The following is a 13,087-nucleotide window of genomic DNA, read 5'->3' on the forward strand; positions in this document are numbered from 1 at the left end:
TCACGTGAAGACTAGCGTTATTCGCGGTCATATACGAGTCGGAGTTACCTATTGCAACCTGTACGACAAGATGTCGGAGTTGCCTATTGCAACTTGTACGACATGACTAGCATCTACTTGGATCCAAGGCGAGAGTGCGGTGTGGATATGAACACACACGTGAAAGGCTGGCCTTGGCCCTAGGTGAGCACTAACACCAGGTGCAGCAATGATGAGCAGATAACATCAATATAGTCATGCCATAGTGATTCGATAGTTCTAATCAACATACTAACATTCATAGTCGTAGGTATAATTATGGCATCAAGGATTATAAGCATACGTGTGCATCCTGTAGGATGTAGCATATTTCATAAATTCCGTCATTTCGCTAATTCTTATAAACTTTAGTCTAATCCAAGCGTACGTAAGAAATTCTTTTTCAAATATATAAATGGAAGCTATCAATCACACACACACACACACACACACACACACACATATATATATATATTATAAAAAGGAAAATACCCACTAACCTGAAGTTCGCACTACAACTCCTTAGCACGACTATCGAGGCGTCACGAACAATCATCACCTAGAACAAATATCAAATCATGTCTTAGAATTCTTATCAATAGAACACGTAACTTACATAAAACACATCCCCAAGGACAGTCTAGAATGATTTGTAACCCATTGACCAAAAGTCAATCGTGAGTCAAAGGTCGATGATAGGGTCCACAACCCTACGTAACTCAATCTGAAAGATCCGCACTTTGAATTTCTGATCCATAACTTCCCAAGATTTTCAATAAGTTTCTAGAACAACATCCTAAAGTTTCGGAACGATCCAACGATGAAATCTCCGTCAATCGCTAAAATTAAGTGGCGGTCGACGTTTAGATTTACAAACTTAGAAAACTCATTTGGAAAGATCCATATGTCAGATTCCCGATCCATCAGTTACAATATCTTTAAATATTATGTACTATTATTTATTAAAGTTTGGTGACGATCCAACGGTCGGATTGTCGATTCATACAATGTCCAAGTGGCGGTCTCTATCAAACTACAGTCATACGATGAGATTTCATTAATCGAATGTTACATAGAGAATCAGGGTATCCAAATTAGTCTACGAAGGGCACGTGGGGTCTCGACCCATGTGCAGCCGCGGTCGACCGCCCCGACTCATTGGAAAAATCAATTATTTCCAAAAATAACCAAATTTCACATAGATGAAAATCTCAATGAGTAGAGCAAGTTTATTTGTGGCCAAGTCCAATTTGGTTGGGAAAAGCTCCAATTTCCCTCAAACTCGTTGGAAACCCTAGAATGGGTGAGCTTCAATTCTCCTTCCTAGGTGTTCCGACCCCCCTACAACTGGTTGGGTCTTGTTCCTAGGTCCAAAGGGAGTTGATTAAGGGTGGTGGTGGATGATGAAACTCACCAGAACAGTGGATTGTCGTTGAGAACCCCACGACGTCGTGCGTCATCCTCACGGTTTAGGAACCAAAATGCTCGATTTTTGGAAGGGAAAAGGGTTGCACATAGGTTGTGTGTTGTTAGCAAGTGAAGGTTGGGCAAAAATCGCTTGAAAAATGGTGCAAGTTGGCCGAAAATCCCTCCAGGCTGAAACTGGGGTGCTACGCGTGGATTGGTCGACAGGAAAGCTGGGAGCTTTCTCTCCCTTTCCTGATTGGTCCCTCTTTCTTCCCTAATTTCTGATTGGTCCTAAAATTAATATGATTGGTTACAATTTCCACATGGTGAGAGTTTTAATTAATTTAAAATCCATAGTTACTTCAAATGTCTGTAACTATACCGTTAAAACCCGGATTCGCAAACAGATTTCGCCTATTCGTTTGTGGTTTTGAGATCTATTCAAAAACATTACTTTTGACCTTGAAAGGTCAACGAATTGTTAAAGGTTAATTACAAAAATTCAAACCTGATAATTATTCGATTTAATTCCTAAAATTAACGGAATTAAAATTAACTAAAATGGATAACGTAAACATTAAATACAAATGGAAGTGGAGGGTTGTGGTATAACCTCCACATTTTTACATTATCTACAGAAACTATTAGAAAATCTGTCTAAGGAAGTCGGATCACCTGTGAAGATCGAGAGCTTTTTCCGGATGGAAATGGGCGAAGAGATTCAAAGGTAGAAATTCATTGCTAATAGTTAATGCTTTTCCTGTTTGATAATGATTTTGACCATGCTATACTCGTAGCATAATTGATTGGTGCTCAGAGTAATGGCCGTATTCCATAGTATATCCTATTATCGATTTCATTTATCGTGATTAGGAACATTAACATTGTTGCTGTTATCATCATCATAATTGTTGTTTTACCTACGTGTAACTACTGCCAGTTTTCTTGTCTTATTTGGCTTTTATCTTTTATCGTTTAACAATTGTGTCAACATGAATGTGGTTGGGATCACAGCAATGGATTATATACTGCACATGCATCCTAAATATTCTCATAAGTAATCAAGTGTTAATGTTCTATCTAACTTGGTAGAATGAATGTGGTTGGGATCACATCAATGGATTCTATGCTGCACATGCATCCTAAATATTCTCATAAGTAATCAAGTGTTAATGTTCTATCTAACTTGGTAGAACATGTAAATTGCCTTAACTACATCATTATTAAAAACTCCTTGGCTGGGAGCTGAAAGGCTGCCATATTTCCTTTGTGCATATAACCCAATAATTTCATCCACTGTGATGGTCCGTCAGTATGGCAGCCTAGGTTATCCTGCAAGTGGCAGTGTTTGGATTGTAATTGTTTATACAGTTTTGCTGCCACCAGTATTTGATGAAATTTACTGTTTTTTGTGCATAACACCTATATATGGGTTAAGATTTGTTTGGGGGGGGGGGGGGGTGGTTGGGGGACGCTCATTTTTTGGCACACTCTGTAGCATCCACTTCGTAACGATTTGTTTGGGGGGGGGGGGGGGGGGGTGGTTGGGGGACGCTCATTTTTTGACACACTCTGTAGCATCCACTTCGTAACTTTATTGTGTTATTCTATCTTTTGCTGCATACTAGAATTTTCGGCCTTGTTTGGCATAAATAAGAGAAGCATTTAGAAAGATACGAGAAACCATTCTTTGGTGCAATGTAACAAATATGGTCCAGGGTGGCTTGAAATATGTTTACGGATGTTTGTTTTCCTGAACTACCTTGGTTAATCAAATGAGGGTTCATATTTATTGGGCTCTATTTTAAACTTGGTTTAACTCTAAGCGGTTGTATAGTATGGGTTACATTATTAAACATTTAGACACTGTACATTTGGTCTATCTGTGGTTTACTTGGTGTACTAAGTATTTTGGTCTATATGAGCTCCTTTTATTTATCCCTAAGGTAAACTCCGCAACAAAAAGTCCTCGTCTGATGCTTGTGTATTACCGACTACTTGTTCTTGTAGGCTAGAAGCATCCAGTATATCGGAACATGTGGCTCAGGCTATTTGAGGAATTGGTGGCCGTCACCACAGAAAAGTAGAGTTTGGTTTCAGACTGCCCTATAGAAATGGGATCAGGTTTACATCTTTTTTATTTTTGCCGGTCCTGATGCTTCTGAGATAATACAAAGTACAAACAGCACGCTTGCGCTCACAAACGGTAGTTATGGTGTTTGCAGGCTCTGATGTATTGAGATTTTGAAGTGCCACTGACAAATTTTGTGACGAATGTGAGATTCTTTTACTTATTGCCAACAAAAAAAAAGATAGTAATGAAGAAAATCCCAATAGTTAATATTTACCTATTGACTATCTCAATCTTTGCCTGCTACTGAAATCCTTTACGGGTCAATTTGATTTAGGTTTCTATTTCCCAGTAGAGATTGAAGGATCGATAGGTTTGTGAAAGTACATGCCTCTTGGTATGTAGGATTGGATTAGGTAACTCAAAAAATTCATAGTACATTTAAGGTGGAGGTGAATGATTATTCATTTGAGAGGATTAAAAGGAGATTACAGATTTGAAGGAAATTTATTCCAGCTAATCCTATCATTTTAGGGGATTGAAATAAATAAATTTTCTTAAACAATAAACCATATTTCATTTTCAAGTTGGATGATATTTTTTTTCACTAACTTCTTTGAACGTATCTTGAATAAGTGAGTGACACGTCCGACCATGTTATTCCCCGAACATCAAGGTAGGCACATGAATCCTGAGGGAGCGCAAAACAAATATAAGTGAACCAAGTTATATATAAATAATACTGAAATAGTTATCAACATACTAACCCCCAAAGTTTAAAGAAAACTCATAATATAATAATTAGTAGGTTTTCCGAAAACCCTAGCATGCCATAAAAATCTGTATAAAACATATCTCATATATAGTGTGCTAACTAATGGTATCAATATCGCCCGAAGGCATAGAGAACTCTTCATTTAGAACACTTACTTCAAAACACTTCATTTGCCAAATAGGCACTAACCTACACTCGGCCGAAACCAATATAAATATCATTTGCCAAACAGGCACCTACCTACGCCTAGCCAAAACCAATATAAGTATCATTTGCCAAACAGGCACCAACCTACACCCGACCGAAGCTAATATAAGTATCATCACTTGTAGGCAGAACAATGAACACTAGATACACACAAACACATTGAATATAGTCTTTCCAACATAAGTACATATATATCTCAAAATCATCTTCATAGCATATAGTCATCCATCATATATACAGTAAAGAAGTGTGTAAAAGCATGTTCTAAATAGTATATAGGCATCCAACATATATACTACAAAGAACATCAGTTCGATAAAATATGGTAATTCAAAATATTTACAGTAAGCATAATATCTCAAAAAACGTTTCCTAAAACGTAATCATTAAATCATGTTTTTCATGTATGCATTTCTACTATTAAAACATGCATTTTAGAAGGAGTCCACTCACAGATACTTCGCCGTTGAAAAGCCACACAAGCTAGCAAAGACGGAAACGCCACAATAAATGCACCTAAGCACATAAAGGGGCCTAACTAATAAAACTCATAACAAACGATTGAATTTGGGAAAACGGATCCAAGATGTCGAAATTAGCTTGGTAGGGGACCCAAAAAAAACAAAAAAGTCAACCCAAAAGTCAACGTTGATGGGTCAACGGTCAAGGTTTGATCAGTTTTTGGGTACACTTCAAACGCTCATAACTTATTTGATACTCAACGAAATCAAGTGAAACAAAAACGAAAGTTGTAGTACTCAATGAGATGAAGAGATTGATGAACACCGGCCAACTCGCAGTGGTTTGCCCGAAAAACACCTCGAAAGGGAGGTGCTCGTCGGAAAACCAGGTTTTTGGCCGAAAGTTTTGGCAATTTTCAAAGCTTCGTAAGTTCTTCGTTTCTTAACCAAATTAAGTGATTCAAAAGTCAAAATGTAGTTAGGAATGTGGAGAAGAGATTCATACCAAGTGGAGAGCGAGTGGTGGCCGAAGTTGGCCGAAAAATGGCCTGAAAGATGGCCAAACAACCACGGCTTGAAAATTTTCAAATTTGCACATTGACTTTCCTTGAACTTTTCGGAGTTCAACTTCCTACTGTTTGGGTTAATATTTGAACTTTGGACTTAAAGGAATGGAAGCCCAAAAGAGCTAAAGTGAAGGAACTCACCCGAGGCCTAGCACCAAGCCTAGCCATCTATCTCAAGACACTATGGCTACTCCTCATTAATGAAAAGGTTATGTGCTTACAAGAGAAGTGACAACCGATGGAAGTCAACCTACTCTCAGCCCAAAAGCACTTTCTAATGGCAGAACATGTAAAAAAGATGATGACTCACTGAAGTGCTTTCTGACAAAGCTTGCAACAGCCAAAATGAAAAGTCTATAAAAGGAGGAAGAGGCCCCGGAGACAAAGACACTTAACCAGTCAAACAAACAAACATACAAACTCTGCTCTCAAGCCAGATTTGTATCTCAAAGCTGTAATCAGCCCAGATCTCAATCATTTTCAGGATCATTCCTTACAAAAGCCATTTTTTGTCTAGTTTAAAGCTCTGCTATCACCCTAGTGGCGTAGTATCAATTCTCTCATGCAAACTTGTTTACCATCCATCCCTTTTAAACACACAACCCTCTATAATCACAAAGAAAAGAGGTTGCAAGATGTTCGACATTGCCCAACAAGGTGAAATCTTGCCCGACACTCTTTGTTTCGTCTTTCAATTAGTAGATTTGGTATTATGATGTACTCTCCAATATATATTCAAATTATTTCCAGTCATTTGGTGATCAAAAGTTCCATTGGTCCTCATATCTGGTTCACTTAGTGGTTTTACTATCATAAAAGCCAAAATGAAGATCGAACTGATGACTTAGTCAGATCTGGATTTCCACCCTTTAAAGTGTATAGGATAATGAGCTAAAAGTCCTTGATCTCAAGGCACAGAAAAGAACTTAATGTAGACTTAACCCATCTGCGACAATCCTTTGATAATAAGATGTCAGAATAACTTGGGGCGCAAGTAATCGACTTAAACACACTTGTTCTACATCTACCATACTGAGATGGCAGTAGCACACCTAAACACTTAGTTAGTTTTGATTGTGAGCCTCAAGACCTACACCTAAGGCCCCACAAAGGCACCTTTCAGAACTAACTTTGTTCTCCACTTGCAGCCTTTCAGCAAGAAGGAACGCAACAACCAACCAAAGTGCTAACTCCTCGGGGAGCTGTGTGCTCGAGCCAGGGACCCTTCCCAAGTGAAATTCCTGCCCGAACACCTACACCACCAAAACCACCCAAAAACTTATTAACCGTGAACCTATACATGATTTACAATGATAAGGACCAATTTCGAGGCTTACCTTCGTCAGAAATGTGAGAAACTCGTTAAGGAAGACGATGAATAGTGTCAGCCGAGAGGGAGAGAAAGGTTTGTGGGGTTCTTTCTTCATTTCTGAAAGCACATGGGCAATAGTGGTGGTGTTTAAGTTGTTGTATTGTTTGTGTGTGATCTCAGAGAGGGGAGGGAGAGTTGTAGAGAGAGGGCACGGGAGTGAGAGGGAAAGGATAGAGAGAAAGAGAAAGTGAGAAGGAGAGAAATGAGAGTGTTAAGAGAGAGAGAGAAAGAGAGAGAGAGAGAGAGAGAGAGAGAGAGAGAGAGAGAGAGAGAACTTACGTGTCCAAAGGAAAAAGAAAAAAAGAGGGGGGGAAGGGAACCAAAAAGGAAAGTGGGCCCCAAGTGGCACACAATGTAAGACTTAGAAAGCAATATTTTAAACAAATGAAACCCACCAAAGTGAAAATATGAAAATATCCTTCCGTTTTATAAATTCCTGAACAGGTTGTTACAGTGAGTCACTCTGAATCCAATTCTCTAGGCCATAGTGCACCAAGTGACCATACTATTTTCACTGAAAAAAATAAAGTTGAAGGATTTATTAACTTAATATTTATTTAGTACTATGATCTAACAATATTTCTTTTTAATATTAATATATCATTGTATCAATAAAAAGGACAAAAAATAATGGTTGAATCTAAGTTTAAGATAGAACAATATTTGGTTCTTTGCATTCGATGAGCTTTTCCTTCTTCACTATAAATTACGTATGCAAAAAAATGATGATGATTTTTTTACATGTCAGGAGTTAAGTAATTTTCAAATTTTGTAGCTATGCAAGTCCAACCAAATCCACCTCGATCTGACCGAAAGGCGGAAAATAAACAACTCTAGGGGAAATAAGGTAGTTCGTTCGCTTCGTTCTCTACTTAGTATATTTCTTTAGCTGTACTGCCTTTAGCTGCTCCGGTATCGGCAAAAACAAATCTATATTCCACATTGCCAGTGGAGTGATGTAAGATCCCACATCAATTAACGGAGAGGGGGTGATGTGCCTTATATGTACATGCCCACCTCCATATAGCACGAGGCCTTTTGGGAACTCACTGACTTCAGATTCCATAGGAGCTCCGAAGTTAAGCAAGTTTGGGTTAGAGCAATCCTAGGATGGGTGACTGATAGGAGCATATTTAGGCGACTTACTTAGCTTGTTTTCGTGCATCTATGTTGTTAATTCATAGTTGTTTTAGTAGTTTAAGCCATTTTCGTGTGTTTTTAGGTTCATATGGCTAAGGAAGCAAAAAGATGCATTTTGGAGCATTTTGGAGCAAAATTGGGCTTGGAATGGATAGCATATGATTGGAGCCAAAGTGTTGGACGAATTTGAAGGCCTTGTATTCATTTTGGACATAAAACAAAGGGCCTAGCCCATTCTCTCTTAAACCAACCCCAAGGCCATGCATTTCCTTCCAATTCCAAAGCCCACAATCACTTCAAAAGCCATGCAAAGAACCATCCATTCCATCAAAAAACAATCCATCAATTCACATGCAAAACCACCATTAACACACATGCACCCAAACAAAGCCAACCTAGCTAACCCTACATGCATTCTTTATGTAACTCTTCATCATTCCACCATTCATTCTTTATTCCACAAACAAGTCACATGCATTTCCACCTTCCTACTTCATCATTTCACCACATTCTCCCTCTTTAACTCATTTCATTATTCATTCACTTTGCATTCATTCAATTCCACCCCACATGCACCCTTTATTCTTCATCATTGCAACCATGGCACATTTACACCAACAAAACAACTCCCATGCCATGGCCTACTCATATTCCCATTTCCTTTCCAACATCTCACATGCATTTCCACCTTCCTACTTCATCATTTCACCACATTTTCCCTTTTATTTCCACATGCAATTCTTCATCATTGCAACCACAAACACCTTAAACAAATAGCCATATACATCTCCACTCCTCCTATAAATACCCTTGCATTCATTCATTCAAAAATCATCTCATTCACAACACAACACAACACCACAAACACATCCACCTTCCTTAGCCGTGAGTCTCCCTTAGAATCCAAAAACCATCTTCCATTTCCACCACTCCTCATCCATTTCCATAATTTCCCAACACTTCCATCCCCCCAACCAACTATCCCTAGACCTTATGCTACAATAAAGAGGAAGATAAGAGGGCCTAAACGTTCATACAATTCAAGATTGAGTTGTTGGAATGTTTAGGCGTTTCTTTGATTTCAATGTTTAATTTCAATTCTCTTTGTTTTGTACGTATGAGGAAATAAACCCCCTTTAGCTAGGGGGTGATTCGAAACTATGTTTATGTTTGTAATATGATTTGATTACTTTTAATTACGTTTCATAAGTTGTGAATTCAATTTGTTTAACTGTTTAATTGATAACCTATTTATGTATGTTTATTAAGAATGAACGCTTAATTTTCATGCATGAATTTGACGCTAGAATATAAGTGAGTTTCACGTAATAGTTATGAACTTATATTCACAAGTAGTGGAGGTTGCTTATAAACAATCGTGTTAAACATATTCTTGGCATAAGTTTCATGCAATCATAGTAACGAATGCCTCGTCAACACTTATAGTTTTCATGATGCTTAATGATTCTTGCTTGTATCTCTATTATGCAATTCATGTAGGGAACTTGTGAGGAATGCTTTGGATTGTCGTATGCAATCATCCAATTCATTAACTTAAGGAAAACTTGACGGTTAATTTAAGCGGACCTAATTAACCCGGGGCGTTGAGAATTCATGGTTTATTGAAAAGCAATTAGACATCGTTTTGTATGCAAGTATAACATATGTGGAGATGAACCCCTTAGCTAGCTTCCCATCCATTCATTTCCGTCAAATCCATATTTACAATTTGTTTTATTTCCAAGTTTCCATTTTTAGTTTAAAGTCGTCCAAATCCAATCCCCCTTTACTTTATTGTTCAATTTAGTTAGAAATCAATTTAGTTTGTGTTTTTAAAGCATTTTGAGTCTTTTGGTTTGTCTTAGTGTTTTAACGTTTAGTTTCACATTCTTTGAGTCTAGTTTAGTGTTTTATCTTGTTTTTACGTTTTTGAGTCAGTTTCCAAGAGATTAACAATCCCTCCTAATCCCCGGTCCAGAACGATCCCTACTTATACTTATACTACAATTGACAAAAAGAGGGTTTAATTTGTGTGCGTATAAATCTCGCATCAAATTTTGTGGGTGACCCACTGAGAAGTTTCTCATGAGCTCCTAGTAACAAAATTGTGAGAGAATGGTAAGCCTAAAACGGACAATATCGTGTTAGAGTGGAGCCAGTCTAAGATGTGACAAGTGCACTCAAGCCTCTACCAAGATTGAGATGTAGTCCAGTGAGAGGGAGATAGGAAAGAATCAATGAAGTGTTTTTATGAGATGGAAAGGAACTTTAATATCATTTTTAATGCATCATATGTCAACCAATATAAAAATCAGCAAAAAGAAATACAAGATTTAATATTAAATAACCAAATATTTAAATTGATATTGCATATGACGCTTTACTATATTTGCAGAACTATTTAACTCACTAACATTATTGTTTTATTAAAAAAAATTGTATATAATACGACAATTTATTGTATTGGCATAGAATAAATAAATAAATTCGGGAGAGTGAGTGAGAGAATTTTGTGAAAGATACTTGGAAATGTGACACCAACGATCCCGTGACGCAATCAGGCAGCAAGCAGGCAGAGGAAGAATATGATGAGCTGCCCCTCTTTGATTGTTTTAATGGACTCGTTCAACGGCTCGCCACCGCCACCGCCACCGCCAAAAAAGGTAAAATACAAACCCCACTATTCATTCATGCATGCATCTCAAAAGGTCACATGCTGTCCTGTTAATTCACACGTAAATGATATGCAAGTCATAAGTGTTTATTTGGTTCCCAAGCTATCACATTCACATATATGCTTCATTGAATTAATCATCCATAAATCATGGAAGAGATGCAGAAATATGTTTAAGAAGACTAGGGAAGGGATACATGGAAGAAATATTGGTCACCAAATGATGACACATCGTTTCTTTATTCAACCTCGAATACATACATGCTATGGATTCATTGTATTTCTTCCAACAAATAAGACACTCTAATTGCATCTATCACATTTTTTAAAATTTTTTTTTTTTTGTAACAAATCTATACTGGTAGCATTTGTAGATATATGTTTTGGTAGCCGTATAGGAGTTTACTCTAATTTGTTTGGTCATGCAAATTCACTCCAGACCATTTTTTTTTGTCACTGCAGCAATGTATACAATTAGCACAACCCTATGTATTTATTGTTGATGATCAAACTTTGTGAACTGATGATGATCATCAGCTGGCCTCACCACTATATCGCTTAAACCTAATGACTTTAGCACAATAGTAATAGAAGAACTAAATGATTTGTAAATAGAGTATATTGATGCAGATACACAAAACTGACAACATGTACCATGACTCTTTAATACAAGTCAGTTATCCTACATAAATAACATTGGTGTTATAGATAAGCTCCTAATCCCATTCTAAGAACTAAAAAAAGAACGAGTAAGTCAAGTACAATGAAGAAAGGTCCCACACGTTATATAACAGGGTATATTTGTTCATAGATGATACTATAAGCATAATCATTTTGTTAATTAATTAATAAATAATAAAAAGCCAACCTGAAACGCAGTAGCGGAGAAATTTTTAGTTGTGACAAGAACAAGGGTGATACACCATGTGTTTTTATGCAATTGGTGGGAACTTTTATTTTTTAAGCTATTAACTTTTTAACACATATCCCACCATTTATATAATAACACGTGATGTACCACCTCGTGTGATGGTCACACTGAAAAATCTCTCTTAGCAATGTACCTTCTAATACATTTTCTTGCTTTCTTCTCATATTTTTTTTTCTTCCTTTTTGGCCCAACGCGGACTCCACCAACAATGTCAAACCCAGATACAATACAACTGGCTCTACTATTATCTTATTTCAGAATCTTCTAGTTTTTTTCATTCAAACAATAGAGAAAAAAGAGAATCGAACTTAATATTTTGGGTGCAGAAGTAAGCGCTTTTAATCATATTTTTAGCTGAGAGACATCTTCTTCAATTCCCTTGTATAAATCTTCAACTCCCCTCAAACTTCCAGGCCAAAAGTTTCATCTCAACTCTATATACCTCCCTCTCTCTCTAGACAACATGGGCAACTACATTTCTTGCAGCCTAGCAACCCCAATATTGAGCAAGCATGGGAAACCTGCAGCCACCAAAGTGATCATCCCAAGCGGCGAAATCAAACAATTTCACGTCCCCATAAAAGCCGCCGAGCTCATGCTCGACACCCCAAACTTCTTCCTCGTGAACACCAAGTCTCTTCGTGTCGGAAGAAGATTTTCACCTCCCAATGCCGACGAAGACTTAGATATCGGCGACGTATACGTCACGTTCCCCATGATAAGGCTCAACTCCACCGTCACAACGACTGATATGGGGCCACTGTTCCTCAAGGCCACCGCGTCCAGCTCCTCAAGCAAGTGGGCTTCCGGGAGAAACGTGAAGGTGAGGCCGGCTGATGATCACCATCAGGCCACGAAATTTGCTCATGATGACGGCGAAGAGGGTAAGATGATTGAGAGTTGGAGGGAAAGTTCGGATAATAAGGCGGCGATGCCGAAGTTGAATTTGGATGATATAGAAGATTTCTCGGCGCCGGAGTTCATGCACAGATTGTCTATGAGTAGGTCAAAGAAGCCATTGCTGGAGACCATAGCAGAAGAGCCTGCAGTTTCTGTTTCTTCAAGGTGATTATTATTCATGGCATGTACAGTAGGGTTATTTATGGAATTTTAGCCCTGTCAACGTGGGCTTTCACCTCTCCACCACTGGAAAGGTTCGAGTCTTCTTCTATATATGTTAAGGATGTAATGATGCATATAAACATATGGTTGTAAATTAAATACTAACTTTCCTCTTCTTTTTGCACAGTGTGAGCATTCACTCTTCATCCGAAATCTTGAGTTCAATTTTCATTCTCTGGTTTGTCCATAAGAATACAAAACAATAATATTCTATATATACTAAAGCTCAGCTGATTGGCACTGTTCATTAACAGTGTCAATCCGGTTTTACCCCTGATCTAACGCACGGTTTTCAGCCCTTTAAAAGATGCTACATGAATTGGCGATTTTACCCCTTGGTAGA

At 37.9% G+C, this 13,087-nt stretch overlaps 1 protein-coding gene across 1 annotated transcript; it reads left to right on the plus strand.

The window, feature by feature from the left end:
- Positions 1-11,963: 11,963 nt before the first annotated feature.
- Positions 11,964-12,774, plus strand: LOC103933362. The gene has a single exon (XM_009343049.2). The coding sequence runs from the start codon at positions 12,086-12,088 to the stop codon at positions 12,689-12,691; it is 606 nt and encodes a 201-aa protein (XP_009341324.2). The 5' UTR covers positions 11,964-12,085; the 3' UTR covers positions 12,692-12,774.
- Positions 12,775-13,087: the final 313 nt, after the last annotated feature.

This window comes from the organism of the source record quoted next, unplaced genomic scaffold, assembly GCF_019419815.1.
Source record: "Pyrus x bretschneideri cultivar Hongxiangsu unplaced genomic scaffold, Pyrus_bretschneideri_v1 Contig145, whole genome shotgun sequence".
Lineage (NCBI taxonomy): Eukaryota > Viridiplantae > Streptophyta > Magnoliopsida > Rosales > Rosaceae > Pyrus > Pyrus x bretschneideri.

Bases quoted from the DNA above. Each gene is read 5' to 3' on its own strand.
- LOC103933362 (XM_009343049.2), top strand. From the start codon at position 12,086: ATGGGCAACTACATTTCTTGCAGCCTAGCAACCCCAATATTGAGCAAG.